We start from the raw sequence: 18237 nt of genomic DNA, 5'->3' as shown, positions 1-18237 counted from the left end.
GACAAAAAAAATAAATGTTAGTATACCAAAACCAAAACCAAAATTTGAAAAGTTAATAGATCAAAATCTTATATTGAACAAGTTAATACAAAAAAGTTATTTTCCTCATGGATTTAATTGAAGGGATTTTGACACTTCTTTTAGCTTAAGTTAAAATCCATTAAAACTAGTAAATTATGCACACGTTGTGTGTGTAAATTATAGTAGTAATTTATATAAGATTATTTAAATTTTATTAAATTCTTAATTTTATGTTTAATTTAATAATAATTGACAGAAATCACTGAAGGATCATAGTGCAATTTGAAGAGGTAATATTGAAAATAAGTTGCAATGACAATATTAAAAAATGTTAGTGTAAAGACAATTTTGGAAATAAAAGATAGTGTCCTCTAGGTGATCGAGTCTTTACTCTTTATATAATAATAATACAGAAGTATATATTATTATTAATCATAAACATGCTTAAATTATATGAGATAAGATTTCAAATTTATTATTCCAAACATGTCAAAATGGACATGAAATCAAATTCCAAGATTTTAAATATTTCAATCCAAATACACTTTTAAATACACGAGCATGTTGAAGGGGCGAAAGATTTGGATACATTATTATATTAATAATAATGATATATTTAACACATACAATTATTCATGTTTCATAAATATTTCAAAAGAAATATTTGATTTTTTGAAATATTTGATTGATGCAAATTAATCTTACCGAATTCTATTCATTTTTAAATTATATTAATTCACGCATGCGTGTTTTTTTTAAAAATAATTTTCCTAATTATTTTATGATTTCAAGTTATATATACTATACGCAAAATTTATATCATGTTATTTGATTGAAAAACTTCAATTATGTTTTAAAACCAATAATGATCAGTATTATATATTAAATAATATATAAATTTTATGCATCAACAATAATACATATTACATAGAAAATTCATTAATATACAATATATGTATCTAAATTAAGGGAAATAATATTTTTTGTAATTAGTTTTATTTTGGATTTTGATCCACTGAATTTTTAAATATTTTTGGTTTGATACACTAACTTTGATTTTTTTTCTTTTCAATCATATTTTGTTTTAATGTTGACATAACACAAAAAATGTTGGTATAGTACAAGAAAATATTGACGTGACATCAAAAAATATTGACTTGTCCGATGTCTAACCAAAAATATTAAAAATAAAAATCGGTGTACACAAAACTAATCAAAACCCAAAATTGAACTAAAAATAATTATTTTCTCTTTTACATTAACGAGTGTTGAGATAACTACGAGACGGAACGGGTTTGTCATCTCATCCCTGCCCCCAAATTGTATTATCGCCCACATCCCCACTTCTTTCGGGTTCTGAGTTTTGATTGCAAGTTTCGGGGGATCCCCGAACTTGAACCCTCGAGATCAAATATTCATAATCACTTCAAAATTAGTAATAGAACGAGGACATGGTAGGTTTGGAGAACCCAAATTTATTCTTACCATTATTATTATCATCGAGATGGATTCAAAATTGAGAATAATATTTCATACCCACCTAAACTATTTGGACGGAACAAAATCTCCAAACCCGTTCCATTTGGAATTTCCCCTCGGAAGAAAAATTGCCAGACCTAAACAAGTGGGAACTTTTCGTTAAGAAAAAACGAAAGAGGTCGAGAAACAAAGTCAACACGGATAGCAAAGTGGGTCCCGCCATTCAGATGACTACCGGGAACTCACCATTCCGGTTATCATTATTTTCAACTTCCATGCTGTTGCTCCTCCTTCGACCGTTCCAAACGGTGGTAAAGCAAACTTTCAGGCTAGTCAGCGTTTATCCGTCCCATTAAACGTTACGGCTGAGCTAGGGTTTCGACGAGGGAAAGGGGTAATTATCGAGTAAGTTTAATTTACTTTGAAGTCCTTCTCGTTTCCTCGTTTCAGGTATGAAGATGGATCCTTTCAGTGACATTTATATATAGGTTTTTTTTTGAATTTCATTTGTCGGCTTTGATCGTGTAATTTTAGCTTCTTTGTTTTGGATTTTTTGTAGTTTCTTATTTCTTACAGTGTTCTGTCGAGAAAGCATATATTTACCGTCCCGGTAATGTCATATTTAATCGGTTCTTCTTCGGTAATATTGGCTACTGAAGCTTAATTCCTGGAAATATGCTTGATTGGTTGTAAAATTGGATTTATTTTTTAAAAAATAGTCCTTTGACTCATTTTTCCACAACTATTTCTTACAGTATACTTGATATGCCTTCAGGAGTTAGCTCGACTTATGATTTTAATGATTTTTTTTATTCTTTCGGATATCTGTATCTAAACTGAAGCTTCATATGAAAAAATGCTTCATATGAAAAAAATCCTTCCTTTTGTTATTTGTACATGTCGAAGCTGTTGGTAACTGGTTATACTAGAACCGCGAGTCTTGGTAGTTCATGAGTCAAGCTGTAATTTTATCCTATCCGTTGATCTGTGTTTTCTTATTCCTCAGAGATCGTACTGGCCTGCCAATTCCATCTTTCCTATAAGATTGAGATTATTATTTTACATGAATATTTGAGTGAGAAGACACTGTTTGTCGTCGTTGGTGGTTAAGTGCTTTTTATTTGTTGTCACTTCAGGTTAGCGAGATTATTCTCAGATGGGAACATCTTCTGGTTCTCATTTCAATAACCAATCCTCGATGCTACCTCCTCGTCAACAGCTGCAACCTGGGGGAGTTCTGCAGAGCTCTCTCTCCTTAGTTGCAACAGATGCATGTGGATCTCCAAATCTTCAGGAACACGGCTCTAATTATGGGTTAGTTCGTGATTCTCCGACAGAAAGTGCCAGTTCACGAGAAACCTGGCCCACGGCTGAGGCTTTGACAGCAAAGAAACTGGAGAAGGAAAAGGAAAGAGAGGATGCCTTTGCTGAGAACTCTGTCGTCCGGCATATTTCGAATGCAGATAAAATGTCTCTCCGGGATGTGGCCAGTGAAAGGATAGAAATCATAGCAGAAAAAATGCAAAACCTCCCAGACGAGTATTTAGACAAGTTTAAAAACGAACTTCGTGCTTTTCTGGAAGGGTTGGGCGGCTCTCATCAAAGAGACGAATTTCTATTTCTGCAGAAGCTGGTCCAAAGTAGGGGTGATTTGACTGAGAAAAATCTGATTATGGCTCACAGGATTCAGCTAGAAATTCTGGTTTCTATGAAAACTGGAATCCAGGCGTTTTTGCATCCAAGCCTCAGTCTATCTCAAGCTTCGCTGATGGACATTTTCTTGTACAAGAAGTGCAGAAACATAGCATGTGGAAGTGCACTACCAGCAGAGGATTGTGCATGTGAATTGTGTGCCAAGAGAAATGGTTTTTGCAACCTTTGCATGTGCGTAATCTGCCAAAAGTTTGATTTTGAGGTTAACACATGCCGCTGGATTGGGTGTGATCTATGTTCTCACTGGACTCACACTGATTGTGCTATTCGAAATGGACAAATCGGCATGGGCCCTTGCGTGAAGAATGGAGCTAGTTCAGCAGAGATGCTTTTTAGATGCAGAGCTTGTAGTAGGACATCTGAGTTATTAGGGTGGGTGAAAGATGTATTCCAGCATTGTGCGCCGACGTGGGATAGGGATGCCTTAATTAGAGAACTGGACTTTGTAAGCAGAATTTTCCGTGGGAGTGAGGATTATAGGGGCAGGAAATTGTTCAGAAAGTGTGAGGAGCTCATTGAAAAATTGAGGAGTGGGGTAGCAGAACCTATGGCTTGTAAAGTAATCTTAATGTTCTTTCAAGGTAAGGTTTATTCACAAGGTTATATTGTGAGTTATGCTCGTTGCTACATTTATATTTTATCTTTGTTGCCTGGTATTTGACGAACACAAAAACAGATGATCTAGGGCTTACTATACTCAGCTTGGTGAACCAAATTGTCAGTTGTTCATATCTTAATGTTGCACACTTGTCGAGGGTTTTTATATCAATCATTCTGTACATGGCTCTGGAGGATTTGTTTTTAAGAATGCGATATCAATATTTGGGATGAGAAAAGGAAAATGAGGATTTTATTTTAAAGTTTGTCTACCTTTCCTTACATTGTTCCCTCAAACGTGGCCCCTAGGAGGCCAGTCGGAGACAGCAGAAACCGCATGTATGATGTGATGTTGTCGTTATTTAATATTAGTTAACTACATCCTTTGCAGTATTGCTCTACTTTCCTTTGCAACCTGCAAAATCAATTCTGTTTTTCTGCTTTTTATAGTTTGTCCAATTTCTTCAGTTAAGTACGTAAACATCAAATTCCAAATAGAACAAATTAATCTCTTTTCAACTTCTTGAGATTCTCTGTGCATATCCCCAGTGATGAAATTATTTACATGGAGTTCCATGCTTCTGTTTCCTTTTGCATGATACTGGGAACACTAACTTCAGAGACTAGCGCTTATTCTATGGAAAATTTGTTACCTTTACAGAGCTTGAGGCAGACTCCTTGAAGAATCAAGAGAATGAAGAAAGTGGCAGGATGATATCCCCACAGGAAGCATTCAACAGGATAGCAGACGTAGTGCAGGAAGCTGTTAAAAAGATGGAAAATGTCGCAGAAGAGAAACTGCGAATGGTGAAAAAAGCCCGCTTGGCTGTTGATGCGTGTGAGCAAGAGCTCAAGGATAAAGCCAGGGAAGTGGCAGCTCTGAAGATGGAAAGGCAGAGAAAAAAGATTCAAATTGATGAGCTCGAAAATATTGTCAGGCTTAAACAGGCTGAGGCGGACATGTTCGAGCTGAAAGCCAATGAAGCTCGACGAGAAGCTGAGTGGCTTCAAAGAATTTCACTCGCCAAGAGCGAAAAGTCAGAGGAGGATTATACAAGTAGATACCTGAAGCAAAGAATGCATGAGGCAGAGGCTGAGAAACAATATTTGTTCGAAAAGATTAAGCTTCAGGAAAGTACAAGGGCGTCACAGAGCAGTGCAGGAACAAGTGACCCTTCCCACATGATGTATAGCAAAATCCAGGATCTACTGAAAAACATGTATGACACTACTTCCAAGGCGGATGGACAGTCAAATGATCGTCACTCATTGGGTTCACTCCCTTGAGTTTCATCATTCTCCTTGCCGGACCCTTTGATTTCATGCATGGCATGAAACTTCATTGTTAGTTATGTCTGTCAAACCTTTAGTCGCTGTCTTTCCTTGTAGATGAGTAAGCAAGCTCGCGAAAATGCTTGGATGCAAACGAATGTTCCCATCTTACTGAATGCTATTTATGACCACCCTCTTATGTAAAGTGTGGTCACTATTATTTTTTTTTTAATTTGCAACTGTTATCAATGACACTCAGTACTGGCATACACATGCATAGTTTCTTTTTTATGTTGATTTGTGAACTGTTTGTGATGTGTGGGTTTATTATTGACTATATAATGAGAAGCTAATCGATTTCATGCATCTCCAACAAGCCATGATGTGATTGATGTCTTCGTCTCTGCTATGTGAATTTGACTGATGTTGGGGGAAAGGATGGTGCGGTGAGTTTGAATCCGTAAAAAGGTGAGCCCATACAACAATGAAGAAGATGGCAAATTGATCCCCCCTTTCAAAGTTTCACCAAGTGTTTGATCACTTTGCGTCATGATTTGGTGAATATAAAAGGCTAGAGTGGCCTATGACTTGTACTTAATTCATGTGACATCAAGATTTCAAGTTTTGGATTAAGTCTCAAACTCTAGACCTAATTGTAACAATTCTTCCCCCAACTCAAGAAAAAAATGCTAGAGGTTGGCTGTTATTTAATTAAATCATAAAATGTATGATCAAGCTCAATTTAATTTTGGTCTAGAGATCTGAGTACTCGCTGTAACCGAGGCCATGTGAACAATGGAGGATGTCTGTGTTATAGTAACAATGTATTTAACTTATATGAAAAAAAAGGCTAGAATCCTGGTTAAAATGTGTTACCAGTGGAGATTATTTTAACAACATTGTCTTATTAGTGAGGATAAGACTGGGATTTCTAGGTAATTCACAACTGAACTGTCCATTCACAGCTGAACTCGTTGCCTGAAGGAGACTTTCAGTTTATATACTTCTTGCATTTTGCTTATTGCATCGACTTTTCCCATTTCCGTGATTTATGTTGGTTTCCATAATGCAGATGAAGATTATCAAAGTAACTTTGATCTTATTGCTGTTAGTATCACAGAATTCAGGTGTCTTTCTGTTCATCGTTTCTTGAAACCGCATACGATGTCTGTGCAATATTTTTTTCTCTTCTGACGATTCATCAATATTCGTACATGTTTGGAAGATTGTCAGTTTGAGGATTACTGCATCGCAGATGATCAAACATCAGAAGATGATCTGGTCAAAGCTATGAGTTAGGCATGTAGCAATGGTGCAAACTGCAGCACAATTCAAGTGAACCAGACATGTTTTTTCCCCAACACAACAAAGGATCACGCATCTTATGCATTCAACAGCTACTATCAAAATATGAAGCAGGACGGAGGCGGTTGTTATTTCAATGCCACTGCAGTATTAACCGGTCTCGATCCCAGTATGCACATCTCACTATCTATCAAATAAAATCGAACTCAACTGAGAAGAAGTGGATCTTGGTTTTTATCAAAAATTGAAACTACTAATTTTTTTTTCTCTGAATGTGCCTCTGCTGCTTGTGATTACCTTTTTTTCTTGATCTCTAAAAAGAATAATACGTAATGGATTCTAACTTCAGAGTGTTTTATTACCAATGGCAGGTCATGGCTCGTGCAAGTTTGATTATGTACCTTGAAAAAGTTTATTGCTGCACCGGTAATCCAGGTGGGTGTTTCATTTGTTGAATTAGAAATTTATCTCGAGATTTTCCATTATATCTTTCAGCTTTCAGCTTTCAGCAATAAGTGTCATTTGTATTGTTTTTCACTTCTGACCACTTCTTTTATGAATTCTATTATTTGGTAAGTGGGCTCGCCATGGAAATATAATATGTGTACTTTAAATAAATATTTGATTAATTACACATAAATACATATTTCTTTATATTTATGTGTGTGTGTGATATATATAAACGTTATACTGAGTTGTCTAATTGTTTAAAAATAATTTTATTCTTTTATTTTTTTAAAATTCAATTTATGTATGACTTGGGTTTGTAATACAATGACATCAACCTTCATCTGTACTGAAAACGATGGCGAAGTCTGTGCTAAATTGGATGAATTTCCACATTACGTAATGCGTCAAAATCACAACGCTCCTTCTATCAGGGGAGGGGGCCGATCTTTACCGGGAATAGCATACAATGTCTCGAAACTCTCAGCTCCTCCTCAATCTCTTCAGAAAATATTAAATTCCATGCATGTTATAATCTAGTTCTCTGAGTGTGAGGCACTCTTGAACAATCTTTACGTGGATTTGAAAATGAAAAAGTTAACCATGTTGTCTTATAACAAGTTGAGGACCATTCTCGTTAAAGATCAAAACATCCTCAAATCTTATCATTATGTTCTATTACATGAGAACTCAGTCATGATAGTTACATTTCGATGCGCTCAGATGAAACCTCAAATTAACACAATATAATACAAACCACGTCAGTCCGGTAAATCATATTGGACAAGTCATGTGTGAGAAGCTCGTCCGAGAAGATGTTGATAGTAGAATCGAATTCCTAACCATTAGTAAAACATTCACTTACTCAACCAAATCAGACATTCTACCAGACCAAATCTTTTTATTTTGCATATATGTCTTTATCTTTCATCAATATTTGGGGCACTATTCCAACGAAAAAATTAATGAATTAAAAGGTCCATGCATTTTAAATTATAATATATATATTATATAATTTGTTGCAAAACACTAGAAATGAGCTCTAAGGAATTGACGTTTACCTACCACACACACAAATTGATCGATGATAATCACCCCCTACACATTTTCTATCTTTCTAGACTCGTCATTTCTTGTACCATGCGCAATATAAACGGTAAATTGGTATTCAGTCTATAGTCGTCGTTTTTTTTTATGTTCAGTTTCTGGATATTTTTTTAATATCACATTTCCACATGAAGTGTACTACATTTCCACGTGAAGTGTACCACAATTTATATGACATAGTACCACAATTTTGTGGGTAGAGAGTGAACCCAAAAAAATGTTTTGATTGGAGATTTTTCATCAACTTCCCCCGATATAAATTCTAATAGTTTCGGTACCACAGTATTAAATGTGCCCAACTCTCGTCTTGTCCCTTCTTATCTTTTCCACTTGATATTTTCTCTTGAAACAAGAAATCATTGCCCCTCCCCAGAAAATAGAGCTATCTGACTGCGCTTTCTTAAATGCTGTCTCAGATATCTGATAACCTTTCTTCGATGTTAGATCATGCAAACATTTAATGCCGGCCGAGAAGCTTGGCCCCGTCCCTCTTTCATATGGTATGGCACACAAGTTTATTTTTCTTGAAAAATAAAATATATCTTTTTATTTTTAAACAAATTAATTATGGGATTCAATTAATGGTTTCACGAATAATACAGCTAATGTTTACATTAAATTATAGATTAATACAATTTTTTTTTAAAAAAAATTGTCCTCTTCAAATTCCATATAGGTATGCTTTTTGCTTAAATTAGTGAAACAAAACGAGTATAATTATTTAATAGTTGAAACCACTCACCCCGGAAAAGGAAAAAAATATTTGGTCATAGATTTTTTAGATAACGATGGTCGAATAAACAAAAAATTTAGATAAATTTGTCTGATTAAATAGAAAAATTAAAATATCCCTTTTCCTATATGAAACATAATGCCCATATTTTTTTTAACGGCCTTCTATTTGTGACCATGAATGATTTATCTATGTTATGTAGAGATTATTTTTTATGTAAATTTTAAAGAAAATAAAATAAAACCTTTTAATAGGAAACTGCTTGAGACAAAAAAAACTTTTGGCGTTCTATTAATACATCTACCAATACGATGCATATATTTTGATTTTAATAATATTTTTACGACAGAAATTATTAAATAATCCTACGAATTGATCTTACTATTTTATAAATTATGTTATAATGTGAAATAACATCTGATATTAACATTTTATTATAAATCTAAAAAATTTAAATGATAAAACAAAAAAATGTTGTCTTTTTTTTCAAATCTCAATTATCCCTAAACTCGAACTCTCGAATGTGAAATTCGAAGAAAAGGGAGAGATTGTTCTCAAGTGCTACTTTTTAGGGGACCGATATGGCCGGAGCCGACCGACGTGTAGGTATAGCGTGTATCGTCTTTTATTTTGAACTAAACAATTTTATTTATTTTTACTTAATTACCATAGACTTCCTTCTTATAACTAAAAAACTACAAATAAAATACTATTTAACGTTGTTTACTTATAGATTTTCTAAAATTTGTGTTTAGATGCTATGATTATATAAACAGAATTTTACTATGAAACATAATTCGTAAAAGTTTATTATCTAATTAAGTAGATATCCTATAGTAAATTTATTTCATTTTTTACACGATATATTTTTATTTTTATTTAAAATAATTTTACTGATACCCATATCCTTAGCCTAGGCCCAATCCCATTACCGATTAAAAGAAACAAATTTTGGAATGCGAGTTTTTATCAGGATTTTTTTTTTGGGTTGACAGGTAATGTAAAAAAAAAAATTTGTCATCATCCGCTATCATGACACGAGGCACGTGTAAAATATATAGAGAAAGGGCTCTTAGTGGTAGTCCATATTGTTGATTTGATATATTTAGTTAATGGAAATTTGGAGATTAGCTTATGGGCCATTTTTTTACTTTTTACTTTTGGGTGATTTCTATATAAGTGGTGGAATATAGGTAGGTAAGCATTGAATCGTCGAGTTATTACTAAAATTTATTGTCGTTGTGTGAAGTTGGATTGGTCTTCCCAACCACTTCATCATTCTTCCACTGCTTGCTGCAAAAGCTTAGTAAAAAGACAAGAATTTGGTGAAGATGAGTTACCTTAATGTGGGTGTTAGCCCCAGTCCGGGTAATGTTCCTGTGTATCATGGGATCAAATTGAAGGTGATTGATAGGAGGGTGAGGCTGGCGGAACTGGTCCTGAGGTGTGTGATTTCTGCTTTGGCCATTCTTGCAGCTGTTCTTATAGGCACAGATTCTCAGGTTAAGGAGATTTTCACCATCCAGAAGAAGGCCAAGTTTACAGACATGAAAGCCCTTGTGTAAGATCTATGCAAAATAACTTGTTTGAATTTATATATATATAGTTACGACTTTCATAAAAGCCATGGTTCCATTTTTTTTATTTTTGAATATTTGCAGTTTCTTGGTCGTAGCTGATGGGCTAGCTGCTGCCTACTCGCTGGTGCAAGTTTTGAGGTGCGTTGTGAATATGATTAGAGGGAGTGTTCTGTTCAACAAACCCTTGGCTTGGGCCATTTTCTCTGGAGATCAGGTATGGAATATAATTGTGCTGCAGTAAGATTGTATATGTCGACTTGTATTAAACCTGAGCATCTACCTCTTGGATTCTTGTTTTTTTACGTCCAAGATATTTAAGTAGCTGGAATTTTTTAGTGAAAAGGGGAAAGATCAAATCTTTGTTAATTTATACTTTTGGTGGATGACTAATTTCCAGGTGATGGCTTACGTGACGTTAGCAGCGGTGGCAGCGGCCGCGCAATCGGCAGTGTTTGCGAAATTCGGGCAGACGGAAATGCAATGGATGAAGATATGCAACATGTATGGCAAATTCTGCAACCAAGTCGGGGAGGGCATAGCCAGTTCGTTACTGGTGAGTCTTTCCATGGTGGTGCTCTCGGCCATTTCAGCTTTCAGCCTCTTCCGCTTGTATGGGAACAACAAAGGAAAGAGCAACGGAGGATGGTGATTAATAGGACAAACTTGTTATTTTTGGATGTAGAATATGTACTATGGTAATAAAAGGAAGTCTGGGGTTTGCCCATTTTGGGCAAGTCTGGGATTGTGTTCGGTGCAATGTTTTATGTGCAAAGTTTACAAGTTCCAATATTTTTTAATGCAAAACCTACAACTTATTAAAGGGTGTTGTATCTTAGACAAAACTTGAGATGTTCTTGCACTGCTATGTAGTCGTTATTCGAGTTACAATAGAATAATTTAAGGTTGTGTCACATGAACAACTAGGCAAGACAATAATTGAAGAGATTGTGCTACAAGAGAGAATTGTTGACATGCCTAATCAAACACAATCTCCATTTGCATTGTTTCATCAAAGGACAGTTATTGGGTTTGATTGGAATTGTTTTGATTATTACCTTATTTTGTAAATGCAATCATTACTTTTCTCAAGTAAATTTTTTAGTACATGCAAAGTACACAAACACTTTTCCATTCAAATAGCAGAGTTTCATAGCAAACATGTGTACATGTAATGTAAATCATATACAAATTCGGGGAAAAGTAGCAGATTGATGTTATATTTACATCTATGTTTGTACATCAATTTGTACAACACAAAAAATTCAATGTAAAAATTCAATTTGTCAAAATTTCATTATATATGGAATACAAAATCTCGCGATATAACAGTAGAATCTCGCGATATAATGGTTGTAAATATAGCTGTAATGATATATTCAAAATAGTAATGGTGAATTTGCATTTGAATCCATATATTAATTTGGTGAAAATTTATTTAAAATTATAATTATATTCTCATTATATAATTTTGTTGGTGAATATCTTTATTTTCATAAAATAATCTTTCTTTCTAAACTTTACAATAATATATTTATCTATTTTGTTAGATTCAGTCCTATATGTAATTTAAAATTTTAAATAATTATATACTTTAGATAAAAAAAATTAATTTAAAAATAGCAAATATTATATGCGCAAAATGACATCAGTTTTAAGAGTAGCAATCCCTTACAATTAATATTTTCCAAATTGAAGAATAAGTATAAAAATTATATTTTTCCAATTACTTAATTTTTGAAGTGCAATGTGTCAAATATTTTTATCCAAATTATATAATATATTTCTCACATGTATTATAACAACTTGACTGAAAATGAAAACAAAGCAATTGTTAACATAAAAAAAATTATTACATATTATGTTTGTTTATTTGACTTTTAATTTTATGCGCAGCTACTAGACACAGCACAGGGAAACGTTAGCCCATTTTCACCGCCACATTTCCCGTTCAGCTGTTTCAGCCATTTCTAGCCCTAATTTTTTCTTAACCTCCGAGGCTTCAAATCCTGATCTTCCGCAGTGCTTATATTCAAAGATCGATTCTTTTTAGCACAATCAAGTGCGTATCGTTCAATTTTGTTTTCTGCGAACACACTTACGATAAATATGTCGGAGAAATTTTCAGCTACGTTGAGAATTGGGGATTTGAATGATTACATAGCACCATCTCAGGGTTGTGTTATTAAAACTGAGGTGACGAGTCCTTCTGATTTTTTGTTCGTTATTTATAAACACAAATTAATTAATATTTGACGTGTTATCTCTTTGTGCTTTTTTGTTCGGCGACAATGCTTTTCGGCTCTAATTTGACCTGTGATTCTTGGGAAGTGATGTTTCTTGGTTTTTCGCAATCAAACAGTTTATGATCAGCTTCGTAAATATTTTTTACCTAATCATTTGCTCTTATCCTAACTCAAAGGAAGTAAAATTATGAGCATGACGATTGGTAGATGCACGTGTTTCCCTGTGAAAATACGTGATTGTGCTTGTGTTTCGCTGCTTCCTTTTAGGGGATTTCTGTTTATAATGTTTTAGTAGTTTGCTGGCAACATATTCATTATGTAGTTGTTTATGAATTAGAGTGTAGGAAAAGCAAGGAGTGCTCCTAAAGCTGTGCAAACTGAGCCAGTGACGATTTCCCTCAAAGACTGCTTAGCATGCAGGTAAGTTAGACTTGTGCTGGCGCTCATGCTCAAGTTAAATGGATTTCTTCTTTTGTATGTGAGTGTATATTCTTTTCGTGAGACAGAAAAGATTGGGGTGGAATAGAAAACTATAAAACTGTTTGGAAGGAAGGTGTAAAAAGAGTATTTAACTTGTTTTGCTTCTTATTCCGAATAGATTATAATAGAAAGATTAAAAAAAAAAACTTATGTTTGGGATGTATATGCAGCGGGTGCATAACATCAGCAGAGACGGTTATGCTTGAGAGGCAAAGTTTAGATGAGTTTCTTTCCAACCTCAACAAAGGAAAAGCTGTCATCGTCTCCCTCTCTCCTCAGTCCAGGGCTTCTCTTGCAGTTCATTTTGGCCTTTCTCCTTACCAGGTGAGTAAGAGGTTACATGCCGAACTTCTCACGTTGTCCATTTGTCCATACTGTCGAATGATTATTTTCTCAGGTTCATGTTTTCTGCTCTTACCAAAAACTATATATTTTTCAGATGTTTGGAAAGCTCACAACATTATTCAAGTCCTTAGGCGTGAAAGCCATATTTGATACCAGCTGCAGTCGGGATTTAACACTTATTGAGTCATGTAATGAATTCATAGAACGTTATAACAAATGCAGTCCAATTGATGAGGAGAAACCAAAATCACCCCTGCTCCCTATGATTTCATCTGCATGTCCCGGTATGTAATTTCCACTAAAGAAAAACAAGAAATAAAATACCACTTTCCCCTTTCCCAGCCCTCCGGTCTTCTAGTTTAAATCTCCAATTATTGTACCCATGTTAGATGCCAATCACTTTTTCACCCACCTGGATATGGCATGCCTGATGGATTGAAAAATCTTTCTTTTTTTCTTTTTCCATGCTGAAGGTGAGTTGAGGGTGACCTGCAGCAAATTTAGTCTGTTTAAGGATTGAATTACGGTGTGTCCAATTTCAAAGTCTGTGTCTGACTTTTCCGTGATGTTAATTGCAGGTTGGATATGCTACGCAGAAAAAACTCTTGGATCCTATATCCTACCATATATTTCTTCAGTGAAAAGTCCTCAACAAACAATTGGAGCTGCCATTAAAAACCACATGTTCCAAAAATTATGTCTCAGGTGATCCCTTAATTTGCATCATATTCATAAATGTTTGCTCTGTTTCTTCACAATGCTCATGTTTTGGATGGTATGAGTTGGTTTCGGAAACCACCTTAATAATATGGTGACAATGCTGTTACAAAAAATACTAGAACTTAAAAAACTTATTTTTCATGAAACTTACTAGGGGCATTTTAGCTGGTTTTGTGTTAGGAAATTATTTATTCTTTTTATGAATCGCAATTATCAGTCATATATATGGGCTATATTGAAAGCATGAGGTTGGAGAAGGATTTGTGTTTTAATGTTTACTGCTTGACTGTATATTTGGGCAGGCCTGAGGAGATCTATCATGTTACTATTATGCCTTGTTATGACAAAAAACTTGAGGCTGCTCGTGATGATTTTGTGTTCCAATTGGACTCTGATGGTGAAAGAATTGCAGAAGTTGATTCTGTATTGACTACAGGAGAAGTTTTAGATTTAATTAAGGTTAGTTTTTGGTGGTGGCAGTCTGATTTCGCCTGTTTCTTCTATCTACTTTTTATTTACTGACTAAAAATTTATTGTTTTATTGTTGCAGTTGAGATCTATTAATTTAACAAATTTGGAGGAATCTCCTGTGGATGAATTGTGAGGTTCTATACCATCTCTAGGTTAATTAGAAAATGGATGTGGTGAGGGACTAATTGGGTGACTTTGGTTTTTGACAGATTGTCAAATGTAGATGAAGATGGCCATCTTTATGGAGTTCATGGAAGCTCTGGAGGATATGCTGACACTGTGTTCAGATACGCTGCAAAGCTGCTTTTCGGGAAGGAAATTGAAGGTCCCCTCGAGTATAAGACTATCAGAAACTCAGATTTCCGTGAAGTGACTCTTGAAGTAAGTCCAATATATCCAGTTCATGGACACTGTTTTCTGTGGTTTGGGAGGAATTGTTGTCTGATTCTGGAAACCGCTCTAGTTTGACCACTGAAATTGTCTCCTCTGATACAAGAAGCATGAAGTTGTCTGCTCTATATCGTATCAGCTCATCTATTCACTCATTCTTCAAATAAAAAAATTCCATTTTTATATTCTGTGTTCTGATGAAAAATTATTCTTGCAATGCAGGTACAGGGTAAAGTTGTCCTGAGATTTGCTCTGTGTTATGGATTCAGGAACCTGCGAAACATTGTTACAAAAATTAAAAGTGGGAAGTGTGAATATCATTTTTTGGAGATTATGGCGTGCCCTTCAGGTAATATTTTTGTCCTGGCATATAAAAGGTTTTGGTATTATAAATCATCGTGTTATTACTTCTATGAATCTTAGTTGGCTTTATCATGCTTGGTCGTTTTACAGGATGCTTGAATGGTGGAGGTCAAATCAAGCCAGTCGCTGGCCAATCTGCAAAGGATTTGATTCAATTGTTGGAAACAGCATATTCAGAAAGTGTAAGTAACTGTTAGTGGGTTAAGTCTGAATGACTGTTCAGAATTTTCCCGAATTTGAAATTCCGTTCACTTTTAGTTAATGGTACGGATGGATGTTTGTAAATAATATGCATATATGGATCAGTTTATTTTTCATTCATATCAGAACATCCTTGAGAAAACATAAAGCTATAATGCTCTTGAACTGTGCCTGAGGTTGGGAGGGAGTAATTCTTGATGTCATTATTGTAAATAATTTTGAGTAGAAAAAATTCTGAATATCTTCATCAAAACAGTAATTTGATGCATTGATTAGCTTCTTTTCATAAATGCCATTGTATTATTCTAGATAAAATGTTGATTTTGCTTGCTAGTTTTAATTTTGACTTATAAATGCCTAACTTATCCCAATATTTAGGTATCGGCGACCGATCCTTTTGAAAATCCTAGAATCAAAAGATTATATGATGAGTGGCTCGGGCAACCTGGTTCAGAGAAGGCCAAGAGACATCTTTATACAGAATACCACCCCGTTACGAAAAGTGTTTCCTCTCAGTTGCAAAATTGGTGAGATATGTTTTTCAATATCCCCCAGTGGTGTTTATATTATTCCTCATTCAGGCCTCAGGTCTTGTAGGAATCCAATTTTGATACAACATTTTATTTTTTTGGGCAACCAGTCATTGTACACATTTTCTAAATTTTGTTGTTTATATATACGAAAATAATTTAGGGAAAAAAAAATTTGTGCTGCTACGCTTTTTTCATGCAACTGGTACTATTTGAAATGGAAAGAAGGCAAAAGTCTAAGATTTCTTTCTAACTTTATATTTGAGGTCTTAAATTAAATATGATCTACGTGTACCTTCCAAATATTTTAATATTTTTATGCCGTAAAACACATCTTTATCGTAATTCGTAAGAATAATTTGTGTTTTGGAAACACGCGATTTTTAGAAACTCGAGTTTTTATTCTGTCATTATTTTAGACGATATCCACCGCTGTGTGAGTAAAAAAAAATTAATGTATATATGTTTAAATATAAATTGAGTGAAGATTTGAAAATAAATAATCTTCTTAGTGATGTCTCCGTAAATTGAAATTGTGAAAATATGAAGGAATCCAATCCGATGCGGAATGATATTAATGCTAAATAAGGCCACAATCAATCCTGGATCCTTACTGGCAAGGAAGGTAAATAAAAAATTTGAAAAGGGATTATTATTTATTATTATATGTAAAAGAAGGAAATATTAACAGAGAGAGATAGATAAAACATAGTACAACAAAACCATTATTATGATAATTATATATTTACTGCCAAAGTCGTAGGTTTCATTCGTAAGTCCGAGGTTTCAGTCGTAAGTCTTACAAAAGTCTTTGGTCTTCTGACAGCAACAGCGCACTTCTTCCTCGGACACTCAAAAAATGGTATCCCTATCTCTCTCTGAGGATGAATGAGCACCAGCTGCATTCACAGATTAATTTAATGGCTTTTTTAATTTGCACTATTTTGATTAATTTCATTTTCGATTTATACGTGTTCTTGTCATGTATCTTTTCACCCTCGTCAAGATCTCATCAATTTCCCCCGCTTTTGCAAAATAGGTATGGGATTTTGTTTAAAAAACTCGATTTGTGAAACTGAAACTGAAACTGAAACAACAATCTTATATATGGTTTAAATTTCACGAGATTATACACATAAAGTGATTTTCCCTGTTATAATGTGCGTATGAGGGGGAATTCGCAAAGTTTCAAGAATTTTAGGACTGTTGAGAGTCACTGAACGTGAAAGAAAATTATGTTTTAAGAATTTATGACGTCACCAATGGTGTTTGATACCACTTCGTTGGTTATTATGACACAATTATTAATTAACCACGATGCGTGGTTGCTCGTTAAAAAAAAAATCTCTCTCTCTTTATTTATTTAAATTAAATGGCTTGTCCGAAGAAAGAAAAATCAGTGTACGATAAAATGGATTTTTTGAAACAAAACTAAAAAAGTGTTTTTATCATCCCCTTGAACTTAGGCTTGTGATTATATTATATTATTGGGATGCATCGTCGTCAACAATTTATAATGAATAAAATGGGGTGGTTGTGTAGACTGTGTCGAAGCGGCTGGCGGAGAAGAAGGTGGCCAAGTTTGAGAAGAACATAACAAGAAGAGGAGTTGGTTCTTTACCCTCCAAAAAGGCATTTGAACCAACACACATTGTTCTCATTCTATTCGCAGTCTTGGTTGTCATATCATGTAAGCCTGAGGCGCATTCATCTTCTCTCATATCAACGCGTTCGGCGTTTCATATTCGTCGTTGTCATGATTCATGAATCTTAGCCGTGTCTGACTAATGAACAAAAAAATATGCTCTTGGGCTTTGCAGTTATCTTCCAGGTGGTAAGAATGGCATTATATGGAGGGGTAACTGGAGAAACCCGAGTTTGACCACCCTAAAAAATGCTGCTTCATTCTCTGCTAAGTTTCAAACTCTGGCATAAAGTGAAGCTGATACAGTTTATTGTTGAACATAAGACTTAATGTGTAATTACTATCCTTAGTTTCATGATCCTAAATTCAGCATTTCTTTGGGGAGTTTTTAGTGTCACTTCATCCTTAAAATTTGTGGAGTTCGAAACTTATAATTGTACCAATTCTAATGTATTCCTTTACAAATCAATACTTGGTGCTAAGTACTGCATCGGGTAGCTTCTCATATGATTAAATCGCTGTCATAATATAATTAATGATTATCTTTGTTGACTCAGTAGAAACTGAGTCCTCATCTCATGCACTTATTTTTTAG

At 34.4% G+C, this 18237-nt stretch overlaps 3 protein-coding genes and 2 long non-coding RNA genes across 7 annotated transcripts; all 5 read left to right on the top strand.

The window, feature by feature from the left end:
- Positions 1 to 1648: 1648 nt before the first annotated feature.
- LOC140987970 (OBERON-like protein) lies at positions 1649 to 5373 on the top strand. 2 transcript variants are annotated; one of them, XM_073456779.1, is made up of 3 exons: positions 1649 to 1950; positions 2637 to 3794; positions 4472 to 5373. In XM_073456779.1, the coding sequence occupies exons 2-3, from the start codon at positions 2657 to 2659 to the stop codon at positions 5095 to 5097; spliced, it is 1764 nt and encodes a 587-aa protein (XP_073312880.1). In that variant the 5' UTR covers positions 1649 to 1950; positions 2637 to 2656; the 3' UTR covers positions 5098 to 5373. The 2 variants fall into 2 exon arrangements, with proteins under 2 accessions (XP_073312880.1, XP_073312879.1); XM_073456778.1 differs by having other exon boundaries at positions 1651 to 1905.
- A 506-nt stretch (positions 5374 to 5879) lies between these two features.
- LOC140987989 (uncharacterized) lies at positions 5880 to 6877 on the top strand. Its single transcript, XR_012177251.1, has 3 exons — positions 5880 to 6209; positions 6308 to 6556; positions 6759 to 6877. It is a non-coding gene; the product is annotated as an uncharacterized lncRNA (long non-coding RNA).
- Positions 6878 to 9840: 2963 nt separating this feature from the next.
- On the top strand, positions 9841 to 11308 carry LOC140987986 (CASP-like protein 2B1). Of its 2 annotated transcripts, XR_012177249.1 has the most exons (4): positions 9841 to 10235; positions 10336 to 10468; positions 10652 to 11005; positions 11076 to 11308. XR_012177249.1 is itself a non-coding variant. In XM_073456813.1 (3 exons), exons 1-3 carry the CDS (start codon positions 10006 to 10008, stop codon positions 10901 to 10903), a joined length of 615 nt encoding a protein of 204 aa, XP_073312914.1. In that variant the 5' UTR covers positions 9841 to 10005; the 3' UTR covers positions 10904 to 11074. The 2 variants fall into 2 exon arrangements, 1 of the variants encoding a protein (XP_073312914.1); XM_073456813.1 differs by lacking the exon at positions 11076 to 11308 and having other exon boundaries at positions 10652 to 11074.
- Positions 11309 to 12264: 956 nt separating this feature from the next.
- On the top strand, positions 12265 to 16216 carry LOC140987980 (protein NAR1-like). The gene is made up of 11 exons (XM_073456804.1): positions 12265 to 12447; positions 12835 to 12917; positions 13148 to 13301; positions 13417 to 13606; positions 13901 to 14027; positions 14345 to 14501; positions 14593 to 14642; positions 14723 to 14894; positions 15126 to 15252; positions 15357 to 15448; positions 15846 to 16216. Exons 1-11 carry the CDS (start codon positions 12361 to 12363, stop codon positions 15996 to 15998), a joined length of 1392 nt encoding a protein of 463 aa, XP_073312905.1. The 5' UTR covers positions 12265 to 12360; the 3' UTR covers positions 15999 to 16216.
- A 526-nt stretch (positions 16217 to 16742) lies between these two features.
- LOC140987988 (uncharacterized) lies at positions 16743 to 18141 on the top strand. The gene is made up of 3 exons (XR_012177250.1): positions 16743 to 16859; positions 17540 to 17687; positions 17818 to 18141. It is a non-coding gene; the product is annotated as an uncharacterized lncRNA (long non-coding RNA).
- The last annotated feature ends 96 nt before the right edge of the window (positions 18142 to 18237 follow it).

This window comes from Primulina huaijiensis, chromosome 11 (assembly GCF_012295235.1).
Source record: "Primulina huaijiensis isolate GDHJ02 chromosome 11, ASM1229523v2, whole genome shotgun sequence".
NCBI classification, from domain to species: Eukaryota; Viridiplantae; Streptophyta; class Magnoliopsida; order Lamiales; family Gesneriaceae; genus Primulina; species Primulina huaijiensis.
This window is presented reverse-complemented; position numbering and strand designations above follow the sequence as displayed.